The sequence below is a fragment of the Apaloderma vittatum genome, unplaced genomic scaffold (genome assembly GCF_000703405.1).
Source record: "Apaloderma vittatum isolate BGI_N311 unplaced genomic scaffold, ASM70340v1 scaffold16888, whole genome shotgun sequence".
In the NCBI taxonomy this organism is placed as follows: domain Eukaryota; kingdom Metazoa; phylum Chordata; class Aves; order Trogoniformes; family Trogonidae; genus Apaloderma; species Apaloderma vittatum.
Window position 1 is genome coordinate 34,992 of NW_009731434.1, and position 17,363 is coordinate 52,354.

General features: G+C 42.8%; 1 protein-coding gene across 2 annotated transcripts in view; it reads right to left on the reverse strand.

Moving 5' to 3' along the window:
• Positions 1–13,774, reverse strand: part of MAP3K3 (mitogen-activated protein kinase kinase kinase 3) — a 28,019-nt gene extending 14,245 nt beyond the window's left edge. The window contains exons 1-6 of one of the 2 annotated variants that reach the window (XM_009875187.1): positions 13,659–13,774; positions 13,236–13,325; positions 10,321–10,361; positions 6,339–6,438; positions 5,558–5,671; positions 2,341–2,461 (exon numbers count right to left, since the gene is read on the reverse strand). In XM_009875187.1, the coding sequence (XP_009873489.1) occupies positions 2,341–2,461; positions 5,558–5,671; positions 6,339–6,438; positions 10,321–10,361; positions 13,236–13,325; positions 13,659–13,754 (562 nt within the window). In that variant the 5' untranslated portion in view covers positions 13,755–13,774. The remainder of the gene's footprint in view (positions 1–2,340; positions 2,462–5,557; positions 5,672–6,338; positions 6,439–10,320; positions 10,362–13,235; positions 13,326–13,658) is intronic. The other variant, XM_009875188.1, reaches the window with a different exon arrangement.
• Between the last annotated feature and the right edge of the window lie 3,589 nt (positions 13,775–17,363).

Below are 17,363 nucleotides of genomic sequence, written 5' to 3' on the forward strand. Positions count from 1 at the left end.
GGTCGTCTCGCCCCCCCCCCCAGCCGCTATTGTGGAAAGGCCACCAGCGCTGGGCAGGAAAAGGAAGTCGGCACTAAATCAATGTATATCAAAGGAAGTGAGTGGAAAAAACACAAGCACAGCCAGAATGCTTAGGGACTTTTTTTTTTTTTTAAATAAAAGTTATCTTTACTTCCAACCCTCTGAATTGGTGACAGCAGGCTTGAGGCCCGTCCACTTTAGAAGACAGGAACTACACGGATGTACCTCCTGCACGCAGACAAGTTTTGTTGAACGCCGCTTTTGACCTCCATCGCATGACAAGGTATGAACAGGAAAGTCTCTGTGCCCGAAATGCTAGGAAACAGGGGTACGTTCCTTTTCCAAATCAAAGGTAGGAAAGGAGAAGAAAGGAGAAACTGATTCAAGACTGAGCTATTGCCAAGTTACCATCAGACCTCTGACAGAACTGGAAGTCTTCTGAACCTCTTTATAACATAACAGTCTGGGACTTTGACACGCTCAGAAAATAAACCCAATGCCTTCCTAACTGGGATAAGAGGAAAGAGTCTGTACAACTGGGATACAGAAGGGGCCCCTTACTACTATACATTTTACCCACAGAAGACACTCGGTACAGTCTGTTAGCTTTGGCATCATTATTTGGATACCTTAGAATGCCAATAAAGGAGAATGACTTTTACATTTTTTTTTAAATAATATATTTTTGGCATTGAATTTGTCTGTGAGAAAAGAAACGTGGTGTTCAGCCGTGCATGGATACTGCTGCCTTCTTCCTAGGGCCGAGGAACGTTGCTCTTTCTATGCACGTTAACGCCAAACTAGAAAGGACGGGAAAACTCTTTTTGTCCCAGTTTCAGTCACGTACTTCACAAGCTTTCAGCACTTCTTTGTTTGTTTGCTGCTTCATAAAAGCAAACTACACAAAAGGGGATCGGTCGACTCTAGACAGGATACAAGCAGGTTTGCTGGACAAGTCTAGGACTGAGAACTGCTGGTTTAGTTCTCAAGCCCTTCTCTACCGAGCTCGAGCTCATTCCCTCAACTACCCCTGGTCAGAACAGTGTGGATCTGGCTCCCGTTTAGACCCTCCGATACAGAGGCTGTTCTAGTTTAATCAGATTTATCACGTGACACTAAGATTGCACTGCAAGCACTGATCTAAAATTCTACAATGATTACGCCTCAAGTTTACCCAGTTAATGAAACTGAAGTTTCTCCTCTTCCACAGAGGGAGTTTAGAACTTGGAAACAAAACAGCTCTGACACTCCCAGCTCCTAATACAGCCTCTGTGATTTGCAGCACTCGTCATCTAGAGGCCTAAAATAGCTGTTGTAACAAACACGGCCATTCTTTGCTTCTGTTTCCAGCACAATTTAGCTTTTCTCACTTCTGAAGCCAAAGTCATTTCGGAAAACCAGCTTAGGCTTTACCCTTCGTGCTGCAAATCCCTATTACCGCTCACCTTCTTCCTGCTCTTTCACTGCTCACTGAGTTTGGCACTAAGGAGCCAGACTGTAAACCACAGGCTTTTTCTTTTTTTTTTTTTACCTATAAGTCTTGGAAGCAGTTACAGATGTTTTAGTTTTTCATATAAAAAGTTAACAGCTTTGAACATCTTCAAAGCAGAGATTTGAATAACACTGCATAGTTATACAGGCGGTTGTAATACAGAAATTGGGACAACTCGGACAAATCTACCAGAGATAGAAACCATAAAAATGACAGGAGTCTTACATGAACCTTCCCACTAAACATGAGCTCAGTAAGCTAACAGAAACACAAGGAAATGAGACAAAGGTACATATTACTCTGACTTTATCCGTTACCTTTTGTGCAGCTGTGCCCATCACCTGTGATATTACCCCGATGCCCTACTCACATGGTAACTACTGGAGTGAGAGCTTAGGGAACTCTGAACATAGGACTCTGCTTGGATGTGTTATTAGTTAAAATGTTTGATTACTGGAGCGAGAATAGATTCCAAATCCCAATATAAAAAAAAAAAAAAAAGAAAAGAAAATCTAGGTTTCATAACCTGAAATTGCCAATCTAAATAGAAAGCTTAATGGACTCACGTACGCTTTCCAAATTGCTAACCTCAACGAATCTGGCTTTAGGACATCCCCCTTAGCAGCTTCTCAGCTGCTCAATAACTTAGTAAGGAACTTTGAAACATTCTGCTGTAAACACATTAAGAGCTTTTGAAAATGAACTGCCTTGTCCTAGGATAACCTTTCCATTTCTCATGGCTTTCATAAACGCTATACCATACAGGTTAGTGCCCAAACCATACCTCTCACAAAACACAGATGAGCAGGAGCGGCAAAAATACTCACTGACGGACAGATGCCTACTTCTGGTTTCTGGCTGTTGATAGGGTGTGCTCACGTCCCCCACGGATTGGGAAGTTTTAATCCTGACTTGTTTGGGCAGTCCAGAATGGGGTGAAGAACTGGTCTGTTGAGTAAAATAAAACAAAACAAAATGAGACTGTGGATCTCAAGCAGTCTGGCCACAGTTTCAAATCTATCAGTATGTTTAGTAGCAGGAAAGTAGCTGAGAAACCGTTTTAGAGCCTGAAATGTTATTAACTTCACAGAACGCAAACAATAAAGGCAGCAAAAGAGCAAGCTTTACAGAGACAGTGTAAAACAGGAGTCGAACAACTAGAGCATGCTACCCTCCAATCGAATGCAGGATTTACATGTCTCGGTGTTTGTCTTCCATTAGTAGCTACTTCTGAAAGCATCCAGGGGCTCCTATTGCTCACTGAGACCAGGACATGGAAGAATCTGCAATTTCTATCAGCCACCTTGGCCAGCAGAGATAAATTATGAACCTTGCATTCTTTCAGAAGCGCTCGGACAGCGACCTGACTCCTCGCAATCTTGAAAGTCTAAACTGGCAATTCAAATTGTGCAAGTGAATATAAATTCTAGAGAGTTGCAGAGCACAAAGAGTTCAGAAATGCCAAGACGAATGTTGCCTGTGTCGCTTTTATTCATCCTTCCCCGAACTTAGACAGCCAAAATCAAATTAAAGATCATTTTTCCATCTCATTCAAAGCAGGAAGAAGAACGAGAGGAGACACGTTGAAGGACTTCTCCCCATTTTTCTGAGAAAGACAGAAGGGGTAACGCCAGCACACTTTGTAGGAAGAGGAACTGCAGGATGGTTTTGCAATTTAGGGCAGTAGGCTGCTGCCCAAGAGCTGCTGCCCTCCTTGCACAGCGGTGACACACAGCTCTGCCACCAGCACCTGCAAGATCCCTTCAGCCTCCAGAGCTCGCTCACCTGGAAATATTCAGACTGTGGCTTCAGGCAGCTGATCCCTCTGTGCTCTCTCCATGGGCTCTTAAAAGAGGACTCAGTAGGACACCAGCTACCTGTGATGGTGCACTAAAGGTCTGGACATGGGAAATACTGCCAATTGCCAATGTCCTCCAAGCAAAGGAGATCCTATGCGTGTCAAAGCAGGTGTTCAATACTAGTGGACACATCCAATTTTTTAATCTTGTCCCAAAGCACCTAGTTTTACAAGATGAATGTAAGATTCCCCTCCTCTTGTGCATTACAGAATTTAGTGAATATTAACTTATTTTGAGATGAACAGAACCAAAGATACGCCAAGGAAATTAATTCAGAATTCTGAAAACTACTTGAATATGGCTGGCAAACAAGGTGGGAGGCCTCACAATCAAAAAATGTTAAGTATCGAACAGTTGCTCACTGAATAAGCACTTACCCTTGCACAGAGTAAGGAGGGAGCCTGATTTAAATTACATAAACTCTCCCATGAATAGATTCATGGGAGCTGAAAAAAGAATGCAGAGGTCACACCATTTATGTGGACAGTCTGGCTTCAGTACTCTAGGTGTCCAACTTAAACAGTTCTTCCCGTTAGTTTCTAACCAAAAAGAAAGGACTGACAAGAGAAGCGATTTGCTTGATAAAAGAAAGCACAGATGAGCCACAGAAAGAGGCACAAGAAAAATATAAATGCTATGCCCAAACACAGGCTCTCGGTACTCGTCACACAGCTAGCGCTGCAAAGTTAATTTGTTTTACATACGTATTTGTGCCAAACTCACGGCATTACCTTTCCATCCCCAGAAAAAGAAAAGAGCACAACCAAAACAAAATCTGCATCCTGTACTTCAGGAAAAATAATGCTTCCCGCTCCCTCAGTGGGATGAGATCATGGAGCCAAGAAACCTCCTTCAGACTTGTGGGCTTTTGCTTTATCACATGTAGGGCTCTCCTGTCAGGCAACTCAGAGCTGAAGAGGAAGTCGGAGGAGAGGGGGGAAACAGTGGCACTTACTGAAGACTTCACTGTTTGTTTCTGCTTCGAGCAAAAGAGGAAAAAACAGCTAATAAAAGGACAACACCACAGCACTGGCTCCTGGCTGGTGTAGGGATGAGATTTACTACGTGTTTTCTGCAGGTGGCTTATGTAAAGTATCATTTAACATCTGATTTGCAGTCTGAAGACGCTGAAATTAAGAGGGCCATAAAAGAGGACTGGTTTATTGCATTACACTAAAAGTTGAGGCCACCTCTTAGAGTCTGTTTTCTGACAGCACGGAACAAAATCTGACTGCGCTAGGTCAGACCAAAGGCCTTCTTGCCAAGCATTGTCTTCAGAACAGCCAGTAACAAAAGCTCAGGGCAAGGGCACGGGACAAGGAACAGCATCATCCCCTCCCACACCTTTGCAGCTGTTGGCATCCAGTCATTTGGGAAAGGGCTGTTAACACTCCTGAAGGTCTCTCTATTTTTACTGACGTGGATTCTCAAACTAAAAAACAGCGAGAAGTATATTTAAGGTCTCTTGACAGTTCCAAGAACTACAAGTGTGATTATTTCACGAGTCTGAGCGCAGAGCCTGCAGAACTTGTCTAGGGATGAACATTCAAGATCGACAAGCTACTACCAACAGAGCTTTCCAGACAGAGTAGCTCTTTGTGGGTGAATCAAGACACAATCAAATTCATCTTAGGTACAAATCCACCGCTACTAGCTACAAGCTGCTCAGTTTCTGCAGAGGAAGGCTGGGTTCAATGCATTAGGCTACAGAACTGAAAAATCATCGAGCTGTCCTCAGGCTTCTCACTCAGGAAGAAAGTGCTAACAGCTTGTCTTCGAGGACAACCCGTGCTTTCTTAACGGCAAGGTAATTACATGCACTTCCAACACCGTGCTATTAATCAAAGGTAAAATGTCCTCAGCAACCCAAACTCATTAAGTGTTTTCTGAATACAGTCATAGGATACTTGATACAAAACGGTCTTCCTACTGCAGCTTAAAAAGCTGCAATGTTTTAGTCCCTGAACAGCTGCTGAAGCCAGAAAAAGTTAAAAAAAAAAAAGAAAAAAAAACAAGAAAGAGATACCTATAAGCTAAGTCAGAGCAGAGGATAAACACATGCATTTGTGTCTGTGAAGAGTGATTTTACTAATCCCTGCTACTCTCACATAAGGTTGCCATCATTTTTCAGAGACTTAAGGGTAAAAAGCTTCATTTTGGTGCAGTCACAGAAGTTGGTACCTACATGGTTTCTGTCCTGAGACAGCAATAATATTCTAAGGCTTTTCACATTAGAGCTTCGGTCTAAGAGATCCACTGCTTTATCCAGGTCGTCTTGATTTTTCAAAGGAATAGATATCTGCAAAATAAAGAACAGGGTAAAAAATCATTAGAAAAGACAGAAAAAAATCCAAGTTGACTTCCACAATAGATAGTTAAACAAACATTAGAAAAAGAAAAAAAAAAAAAAGACTGGAATCTGATTGCTCAATTATTCCACAAATTTTCATTACAAAACTGTCCTACTGTCCTTTCTAACAAGGTTTTCCTCCCACATCATCACAGGAGCGGCTGACCCTAGGCAAATTTCTCTAAGGCACCATCCATAAAAATATTACTTGCCACCAGAATTTGTTGTCTGCAAAGAACAACTCAGAGATAGGCCCCTGACTCCCTGATGTGAAAAATTCTCCCAGAATATTTATGAATCCAGACCTAACGATTAAGTGAAAACTGGATTTCAGATAGAAACTAGTACAAAGAAGATTAAGACTTTGACAGAGGGAACCAAAGGAGAATCTAAAACTTGCTGGCAAGACCCTCTGAAATTACGCTCAGACATCCTCTTATTCTACAGCCCGCTCCCGTCGGTGTGATGTTTTGTCTTTTTCCTCCGGAGCAGAGCGATTCTACTAGAGGGCAGAACTGAAAATTAAATTTAAGGGTACAGAATTTGGGATGGGAAAAGGAGATGTCATCCAGAGAGAGTGTTCCATGTCCTGAGCACCAGTGACAAGGCTCTGTACCTCGTTGTTCACGTAGTGGAGGTCCAGTGGCTGCCCAAAGGCTGTTTTCACTTTCTGCTGCACATCTTCATAGCGCACGGGACGGACAAATGGGATAATTCTGGAAGGGAAGAGAATTACCGATTGAATTTGGAGATAGACTTGATAATGCAATCAAATAAGATGGCTTCAACTATTAAAACCACACTGGAATGGTCTCCTTTCATCCCGAATCTAATAGCAAACCTTTCTAATTTCAATTCACATTAATTATTTTAGCAAGGAATTCTTGATCTTCGGCCCGTTTCCTAATGGTTTGTCAAAATGCAACACACAACTGAAGAGCTCAAACAGAATTTCCCTGGATAGAAAAGTATTCTTTACGAAATAAATTTCTTTCACGTAACAGGATACAAACCTCCTATGCCCTCTGGCTTAAAGAACACTGCTGAGGCGCAAAACACAAAGCTGCAGAAGGCCCGAGAAACAAAAAAGTATTTGGTTTAAGTACTCCAGTATCCGATAGCAAAACTCAGTCCTTCAAAAATTTCCAAAACGCGTTCCAGTCAAAAGGTTTCAACAAATATTTCCGTGTCAGCATCGGCAGGAGGACACAAAGGCATCGGAAAACCCTCCTGCCCGGAGGTGTCTGGTGACGTTAGCTCCACGTCAGCCCTCTCCGCACGCTCGACCTGAACATCTCCCAACATCAGAATCTCTGTCTCTGCAGTTTCTTTCAAATCCTGTGTAACACAGGCTTTTTCTCAAGGGTTGAAGTCCAATCTAACTGTAACTGTGCAACCATTTGTCACCCATGGCTTGATTTATTAAAAAAAAAATAAATTATTTTTTAAATTATAGAGGCCAAATAGAAATTTAACTACTGCTTCAGCTGCAACAGCAGTGGTAGAGCTAACTTGCAATAATTCAGAATATCTATAAAAGCTCCCTAAGAGTAAGACAGATCAGTCTCATACTCTGACCCTTCCTCCCTCTTGAGTACCAATCTCAGGTAACACATCCCTGGGCACCTTCTCCAACCAAACGACACGCAAAATATGCACAGGTGTCAGGTTTTTTGATCGTTTTTCCCGAGGCCAGACCCTGTGACACACTAAACTCCCAGTTCTAGCACTCAGCCGCTTCCTCGCCCGTGGAATGGCACGAGCTTTAGACTGAGGCAATCCAAAATTGCGACAGGCACAGCCGTCCTCAGGGAACCCTGCGGCACACGCACACTTTCCAGAAGACAACTGTACTTTTCTCAGGTTTTTATTACTGTGTTGCCTACCTTGGAATAGAAACTCTAATGTTTTAGGCAAAGCAGTAACATGAAGTTCCAGCAAAGCATCTAAAACTGTTTATTTTGCTGAAATGTTCTTATGTAGGAAGTTGCCAAGTACTCAGAAAGCTGCTACCTTGACAGCTGTGGAAAAGGACAATTTTCACCCTCTTCAGAAGAATCGACACGTAAAATATCCCAGGTCAAGAACCAGAGGATTCAGATGTGAACCGTAGTTTACAACCCACTATTCTAACAAATATCTACTGCTCAGAAACCCACTTTTCACTGTCTCTGCTCCCCAGACGGTTGCTTGTTCCTGTTCCTTCAGCCGGACCTCTTGCCATCTGCTTCCAGGGGCCATGAGACCATGTTGGGTCTCCACCACCGGCACCGCGGCCAACGGCCACCATCCCTCTGCAAGCCACTAGAGCACCTCGACAGCTGCTCACTCCACTGAAACAACCGCTTTGGCACAGCTGGAACACCGCCACGACAAGCTGGATAATTAGCACCACTTTGCAATTTTGCCATCAGGCAGAATCGAGAAGACCTGAGCGGACCACGGAAACTCAAGACCTACCCTGCTTGCAGGGGCAACTCTCTGAGCTTGGCAAAACCCCGAATCACCTCTGGGGAAGCTCATGCAAGTTTGTGCTGAACTTGTGCTTCGGATAAAAGAATTAAGTTTCCAAAATGTCCATCCAGGCTGCTTCGCCAGCACTCGCTCTCCTTTCACGATACGCGGCTTTTGTTTTAAATAGCTCTAGTGTTAGTTGGCTTCCTCGGCCCCTTCCCAGGAAGGGTTCGTCTCACTACCAGACCTGCAACGTTCAGCTATTTAGAAATAATTGTCCTTGTTAAAAAGCAGCCCACAATAACATTTTCTACACATTACTAAGAAACCCATCCACGAAATTACAGTACTCTGGCACCGTACAAATGTAATTTAGCTCTCAGTGGAGCCGAAGTCCCTTATAAAGGCTTCCATTCTGCGCTCAATGCATTAAAAAGCAGAGCTGTTCTCAGGTGCCACAAATTCTATTAGTTTAAAAACTCTGTGCGCTCTTCTAACGCAGAATCACGGACTGCAGGGTTTAAGGAGCCCGTTCCTGCCTGACCACCTTAAATATTTGTGGTTAGATCTGGCAGCTCCTCTGAAACCAAGCACACACACTTACGTTCTCGGGGCAAGCTTGCTGTCTGTAACTGCATACCACTCTGGGAATGGGGAATTCAGGCGAGCGTAACTGCATAATTACACTAACACACAATCAACCTTTTCATTTTAAGGTGACTTCAGAAAAAAAAAAAAAAAAAAAAAAAAAAAAAATCCTTCTTCTCCCCTGAGCTCTGTGCCATCTTAAATGCACTCAGGCAGAAGACACGCAAGACGACAGGACTGCGGTGACAAGGTTTTTCTTCCGTGTTACCTTGTTCTAACATGGTATCACAAGAAACTGTCCCCCATGGCAGCTCTGCTGTCGTCCACACAACGCCTCTGACACAGCAGAGTGCTGAGAAGATCTCGCTGACAGAGGCAGCAGCTACGATTACTTTGAAATTTCTCCTTAAGCACCGACAGTCAGGGTTGGTTTTTTTTAGAGACAGAATTCACCACATAAAACTTTGGTGAATTAAACTGTTCAAATTTTTGATGAAGACCTTACAAATTATTTTCTGCTGCCTGCTTCACCAACAACGAACGCCTCTGCTTTTCTGTTTTAACAAAAAATCCCTAAACTTGACAAAGGAGGATACTTAAGCAGAAGGAACCTCTGCTAGTAAGAGGCTGTTAGGATCACTACTTCAACCTGCACTGTGGTACTAACATTAACTTTGCATTTCATCATGAAACCATGAGCTACTTTGTGCTGAAAGCTCTATCTGGGATGGAGGCAACAAGCGGATTCCCACAAGATGTCTGTGAAGAGTAGCATATAATTCACGCTTACAATCCAATGAATTTCTTCAAAAAAAAGGAAACTGGAACCTAGCAAGATCCCTTTTAGCCCTCAGCAAGAGCTCATGAGCAGCCTCAAAGAGGCTGCAAACACGCTTGGAGCCCTGTTGAATGTTCACGCAGGCACTGAAGGGCCGTAACGTATCGAGGGTTCTTCTCAGTTAGGTGGCAAGTAAGGAGCTTTTGGAGACTTGCTCTGAAATGCCTAGGCAATTTATCCACTGCAAACGCTGAAAATGCTAATTCAGTTAATTCTGTATTTTGTAAAAGAAAGTCTCTTGAAACCAATTACCAGAGGAAATAACAAGGAAACTTTTACACCAGTGAAAAAATCCTGCCCTTGTTGTATCTGTTGCCCAGTCACAGCAGGACAGTGATACCGATAGGTCACCAGGAAATGAGAAACTAGAAAAGAATGACATTAATTTGATCAGTTTCATTTGGTTTTAGTTAAATGAAACAAAAAGGGAATGTATCTGAAATAAGACTATCAGGCTGGGTTTATTTCAGGCTGGACTGCTTTTTTTAGAATTACTGCCCTTGATTTACAAATAGATATTATGGAAATAAAGGAAAGTGTTGTATGACACACATTTTCAAAAACATCCAAGCTGTGTGTGACCTGTTCGCTATTGCCTTTACTCTGTGATTTTCATTCAGGAACAAGGGAAGCGAAGCCAACAAAATATTTAACCTAAATTACTCATGACTAAATTATTCCACTAAGCAAAGAATCAAAGCAGTGAAGACAGACTTACCGCCTTTCCCCGTTATGTTCAAACTTTATCCTTACATCGTTCTGCAGAAGCAAAAAACCAAAAGGTTAGTTCACAACGAGAGCGTGGCATGTGTAACAGCACACTAATGGATCAAAACATGATTTTAAGGTCCAAATGCAAAGCAGGTCAAGTTGTCCTTGCAGCTGGCATCAACTCCTCAAAAGACTAAGCAGGACACAACAAATCTGGTCATTTTCTCCCTGAAAGCTGAAGCAGACAGGGGACAACAAGTGTCTTGACATGCAAACACAGCACCCTGAGGAATGGAAAACTTGCTAAGGAGAAAAGGAAGGAAAGGAGTAAAAACATGGGGTAATTGTCACTTAAAGAGAGGACACTGAAACACACTTGAACTCTACGGGAAGTTAACTGATCTTTAACACCGCACGGCAAAATTCCGCAACTGAGTTCTAGTGCATATCCAGACTGAAGCTACTATGTGCATTCTCAAAGCAAGCACGTTTTCTTCCATGGCAAAAAAAAAAAAAAAGAAAAAAGAGAGGTATGGGGAACACGCTGCATTCTTGATTCTCAAGACACAGACTAAACCTCTGCTTTTGCAAAAACGCAGCCCCTGAAACTCAAACTATGAAGTTACAAACAAGCTGACTATGTGTCAACTTATGAAGTGCAAAGGGGTCACTATCCATATCTGGCAGATGGTAAAAGGCCCCGACCGGACAACCTGCGCATTTCACCACCGGCTCCGAAGATGCTCTGTGGCACGGAAGACGCAACATGCTGAACTTTCAACTCTGGAGATCAAAGTTCAAGTCCTAATTTAGGTCACAACGATAAAAATAAAAGGGAAAAATCTGCTCTGATAAGGCTCCATGATTTCTGCCGCACAATTTATGTGATTGGAATAGATTAAGCCATCTGTAAAAGCCTTAGACAATAGGCAATCATACATCTAGGAACTTCAAAAAAACGTGGCCAGGATGTGCTCTTTAGCTAGAGGAAGTATCTGGCAGGCCCAGTGGTCAAGAATGCAGTTCAAAGGGACCCAGGCAGTCCCGGCGAGCACGCGGTATTCCTGCAGCAATACCGGAGGTGCTGAATCGATCGCGACAAACGAGCTTCCCAAGCAGAGCAACAACCATCTGTAGGTGGGTAATTTACACATTGCTTTACCGAAGAGTTTTTTTCTCAGTTGTGGGAAGAAAAAGAGCTTAGTCTGGAAGGAATGGATGAATGATTCTTTACATTAGGATTTGCATGGAAGGAAGGTTCTGGAGTTCGGATTGTTTAGATGAACACAATTTTTCAGATGAAATTTCTAATGTCAAGATGTGTCCTAGGTCATGAAACTGCTAAGCGACAAGGCTCTCACTAGATAAAATTAGACAACTCAAAGACCTTCAGGTCTCCACAGAAGTTTCTTAAACTTGCCAGCACCTAACAAACTGCAAAGTCTGCCTCGCCTCCACTGCATGCTTTCAAACCTGTAATTTCTAACAAAGGGAGGAAAAATTTGGCACCTCCTGATGTCTTTTCCAAAAGGATCAAACACTGGCCAGCCATTTGTGTCTATTTTCCAAGGTCTAAGTATTCAAAGTGATCTTTGTGTTTAAATCTCAGAGAATCCAGGGGAGTTAAACATCCAGTGCTTCTGTTTCCCTTGAACACAATGAATCTGTCACCTACACAAACCACTTCTTAAAGCGACTCACACAAACAGCCCTAAGAGATGAGTAAGAAATCAAATGCAAGTTTAATACTTTAGCGTTCCAGGTCTGTGATGCAATATCATAAATAATGGCTACAGGTTTTGATTCAAGACATCTCTGAATTTATGTTTCAAAAGTGATTTGGAAAGGATTTTGTATTACTCCACCTACGGATTTGTCCGGCATATTCAAGGAAATCCCAGATCCCGGCTGAACAAGTAGATTACGAGCAGACAAAGCATAAGGAAGAGACAGACATTAACTTTAAAGCCTGCTCCAGAAAGCTTAAGTCTGTAATAAGGATGTAACTGGAAAGAGTTATTTTATCGATACAGGCAACTTCTCCTGTTAACAGCAGTCTACCTGCAAGTAACTCAAATTTATTTTTCAGACAGCGATGGACAAAGGATTCTTGACTGAAACTGTCGCTTTTGCTTTGAAGTATTTCATTCAAATGATACGCACCACACTCTGACAGAGAGATACTTTTCTGCCCCTTCTTTCTACCAGAGAGTCAATCCAATAGTTTTCTCTCTGAGAAAAGTCTCTACTGATGTAAAACGAACCTAAAGATGTTTTACAGCATTGCCCTTGCCACTTACTGCCTGGGAAAAGTATTTCTTTTAGAAAATGGACTTCTCATCCCCATACTCGCATCAGGGTTAGTTTCAGTCCCCTCTCCATGTGACGAATGACTGGGTAACTCTAGACAGCGTGCCTCGCTAAGGACGCTGCCTCTGCTCAGACACCTGGAAATAGCAGTTTCCTTTTCCCTAAAGCAAGGTTCTGACAGTTTCACTAAAGCCAGTCCCTTTTAGACAATCTACTTCCCTGTTCTTGGATCAACACCAGTTTTGCCGACCTTTTCTCAGGATCTTCATCCTGTATTCAGACGCAGTGTGGATCACGTGAGGATGAGCCCAGCATCAGTTTGTTACCCAACAGACTGCTCTGCGCAACTGTAAATCGCATCAGAAATAGAAATACTTGTTTCCTTTTCATCATTATGCTTCTGAGTTCCCTGCTTCCTTTTGAAGCTAAGTTTTATTTCCAGTACAATGAGAAGTGCATCAGACTGCTACATCATGACAGACTCGGTAAAGAAAAGCTTTCCTGGCCTCCCACACCTGCTGAAATGAATTCTATAAAGGTCACTGCACACCACTTCAAAACATGCTCCTAATTTATAGCTGCTAATATTGAATAGGAAGCCAGTTTTCTTACCGGAATTTTTTTTTCTTCCACTGCAGAGGCACACTGGTTTGTTATTGCAGGGCTGCCCAAGAGGGGTGGACTGCTGGCACTGTGTTTTTTCTTAAAAAAAAAAAAGCAATATGACTGTGAAGCTAGAAAACCACTCAGTAACTTTTAAGCTAATCTACACAGTACAAATCCCACTAAAAACAGGTGTGGGAGGAAGGTAGAACACCAAGCGGTCACAAATTATCAAAACTGCACCCTCCCTCCTTCATAAAGGTGAGTAAAAAAAAAAGTTCCTGTGTCGGCCTAAGCAAGAAGAGGGAGCTAACGCCCCCGCGACGCTCTGGCTGTCAGAGGCAGAAGAGAGGCAACAAACCCACCGTCAACCTCCTCTGTCCCTTCTGCCTCCAGGTAACAGTTTTGAGTACTCACGAACTGGCCGATTACCTGTTTGTTGGAGTGAGCGGTGTCTTTATTCTTCATGGTGTCATATCCAGGCAGTCTGTGACGTCGGCTCATCTGGAGTGCTACCAGGTCCTTCATGATGGATTTCAAGGCCTCTTGTTCATCTGTGATGCACAAGAATTTCAGCAGTAAGTTGCCTGGGTGAGCAGCGATGGTAACGCTTCCACCCTTGTTTTCTGCCGCCTTGCAGAAAGACAATCCTATTGAGGATCTTTACAAGCACACAGTAATTTCTTTTAGTTATAAAAAGCCCAAACTCAACCTACTGTCGTGAAGCAGTAAACAGCTAGATACGTTTTAAATCAGTTGTCCAACATTAGAGAAGGATCTGGCCAGAGTAAGGTTTAGAGAAAATATCCCCAGTTCAAGTCGCTTCACGACAAACAGTACAACCTGGACAGATTTGCTAGATCACCACCGGTCCTTTAGGAAGGGCAATCCGATGTGTTTCTGCCAAAGAAAACCCGGTAAGAACCTGTTCTTTCCAATTTTATATCCTGTTAACTTAGAATTCTTGCTTACTAGCAGAACAAACCCCAGCCAGGAGACAAGAGAAAAGAAAATCTGGACCAAGAGCCATCTTAGAATAGCTCTGAATTCAAATCCACTTGCAAAAAAAAACAAAAAAAAAAACTAGTGAAAAGAATCCTTTGCTTCTACAAGAGTAACAGTCTTGACGCTGCAACAGGTAGAAAAAGCTGACAAGTGAAGTTTGGTTCAAAGGGGCCTGTGCCAGCTGCTTCGCTCCGAGGCGCCGTGCCACCCACCCGGATCTGCTCCTGGCACCCTCCTGCCTGCTGGGCTGGGTCTCACCTACCAAGACTCCGGAGTTTGTAGGGACAAAGCATTGCTTCCCGGGCAAACCGTACGTCCAGTTAAGTCCTTCCTGATATTGAGGCATAACTTGGGTGTGAAATTCGAACCAGCTCTGCATATGCCCAGAAGAATCTTCTGAAAGACTCTGGTTGGATTTGATCCCTGTTTGGATGTACTTTTTTTTTTTTTTCATTGACAACTGGAACTTTTGGAAGTGACGGGAACCGGTAAATGCACGGGCAAGGTTATCGCATCCCTACTCGTGCGACAGTGCCAGGTGTGCAGTGCTAGATATGCCAGAGTCTTCCCAAAAATCTTAAACCTATCAGTCTGAAGCGCTTGAAGCGAAACCAGCATTTTTGAGGCTGATTTGGAAATAACAAAATTTGATTATTTTTTTTTAAAAAATAGCATAGCTACACGTTTGTTTCTGAGTCACGACACTGGGTAATGGCTTACACGTGGAAGTGTCATCCTGGGAACAGTTGCTGTACGTTAAATGATGGATTGTCTCACATCTGTATTCTCTGCAAAGGGGACTCATTGGGACTATTTGTTTCTTCAATTTCAAGTTACATATTTGTTCATGAGTGTCTCTCAAAAAAGCTTATGTTTTATGCAGAAGCCTGGGTTCGTCATTAACCAGTATCTCAATAACTAAGTAGATTTTTGCAATGCTTTGACATGAGAGACAGGGACACACAGAGCTTCTGAAGCGTGCAGGGAATGAAAGTTAGAAGCAAAAAGGAGGGGGGAAAATTATACTTAAGGGGGCAACATCGAAAAACGTCCCAGTCAGGACAAAAGTCACACTAACATTATCTTTGGTACCTCTGATAGTTTCTGTCCAAAAGGTCTGCTTTAGCTTTCTGAGAGTACAGAACACTAGAGCAGAGGTACTTCCGCTATGGACTTCACTACAAACCATCAGAAAAAAGAAATAATTAAAAAATCAAGCCTAGGCTGGACAGTAGAGGGTAATGGAAAGAATGTGCTTGCAGAAAGGTGTTAATTAGAGTAAAACTTTTAAAAAAGGAAAGCAGAACAGGGAAAATGAAGTTACTCAAAAAAACTCCAAAGCAAAACCCACCAAATCTCTCCTGTCCAAGACAAGCCAAATGAGACAATAAGGACATTGTGGTACTGGAGAAGGGAGAACGCTCCTTGACATTCCAACTGCACGCAAAAGGAGCGAGGGGTTTAAGTAACACAACCAAAGCAAGAGGTTGCTTTTTCGAAAAGCGCATCAGCCAAAGGAAATAATTGCTAGGATCTATCTCAGCACTAAGTAACCCCTTGGGGGAGGAAAACGTGAAAAAAAAGAGCAGTGAATGAAGTTAAAGTTCCAGGTAGCTAACAGAACAACCTTTTTTTTATTTTTATTTTTTTAATTTCTTATTTAAATAGTTTCCAACTCTACGTTTGAACATTTAACCTTTTACCTTACTGGAGTGTCTCCAATTTGCTCTCTAATCTTGTTTGATTATTAGGCATAGCCTTTGAGTCACCGAGGAGACAAAGACTACAACTTTGCACAGCAAAATATTACAAATTACAGCCCGGCGTATCCCTGGAGTGCCTAGCACCCAAAACACGTTGCGAAGAGCTGGGGTACAAGTTTTCCACTACCGTGCAGTTTGGGTCTGGCCAGGCACCAGGAGGATGAAGAAGAGCTTGTCTTGGCAGAGTTCCTTTGGGCAAGAAGTGAAAGAGCTAAGAAAGCAGTTTATACCGAAGCACTCACGACAAGAAATCAAGTCAATCAAAGGATGTGCCAAGGAATAAGAACTTGCACCTCGCAGAACGGCACAGCGCTTGAAAACCTCGATCGATGGCTCCAACGCAACCGCTGGCTACGGGTGTTTGAGCCCGAAGCCCGGGGGGGGGTAGGAAGCCAGTGGGCATCCGGCACCAGGTCTGTGGGAGGACTGGAGCGAGGAGCATCTTGCCAGTTACCTGTCTCCTCATAAAGATCGTAGCTCCGCCACACAGCCAACTGATTTATTAGCTAAGGCAACTGGTGAATTCACAAAACGCTGGGACATTAAACTTCAGGGCAGCATCTGGCGAGCCTCTAAACCCAGTTAGGGCCCCGCGAGGTCTGCATCTCCCGTAAACTCAGTTTCCTCTGTAAACAGGTGCTAATGCCGAAACCTTCCTTGCACTCCTGCAAAAAGGAACACTTAACGTACTATCAAAGGCTGATGGAACAACTTGAGGTGAATTTACATGGTTAAACACTTTTAATACTCTTATACTGAGCAACTGGCTCCCTAGTAGCAAAACACGCATTCTGTAATTCATCCCTATGCTGGCGAGGTAGGAAAGGATGGAGTATTTATCTTTTTAAAACATAAAATCTATGTCAAATATTGTTCTGAGCTTGTGCAGGGAAAAAATGTTTTCAGTTAGGATAACATCGTGATGGACTTCATGTTGAGACGCGTGAATTTTTCTTTATTTCCATCAAAACAAAGGATTTCCATAGACTGACTTCAAGGAAGCACGTGCAGCAACGTCACATTAATCACACAATGCAAAAGTTATTACAAACGAAAACCGAGCAAGTTTTGAAGCGCACTGAGAGACCCTGTTTTGCCAGGTCTCCAGTAGGTCTGGGAAACACAGTTCTGCTTTGTGCGGGAAAGACGTTGTCCAGGAAATGCTTTTCATGTTTTAAAAACTACACTCAAGGATTTTTATAACATCGATAAAAGGGAACTGCTACTCACAGAGAAAGCTATTCCTCTGCATAAAGCATTTATTTCAACTAATACGGGGGTTTATTACGCCGAGTCAGGCAGTGCATTTGCTGTGGCAGAAATGGAAATGGTTTTGAAAAAAAAAAAACACCCGTGAAGTTCAGAGTAA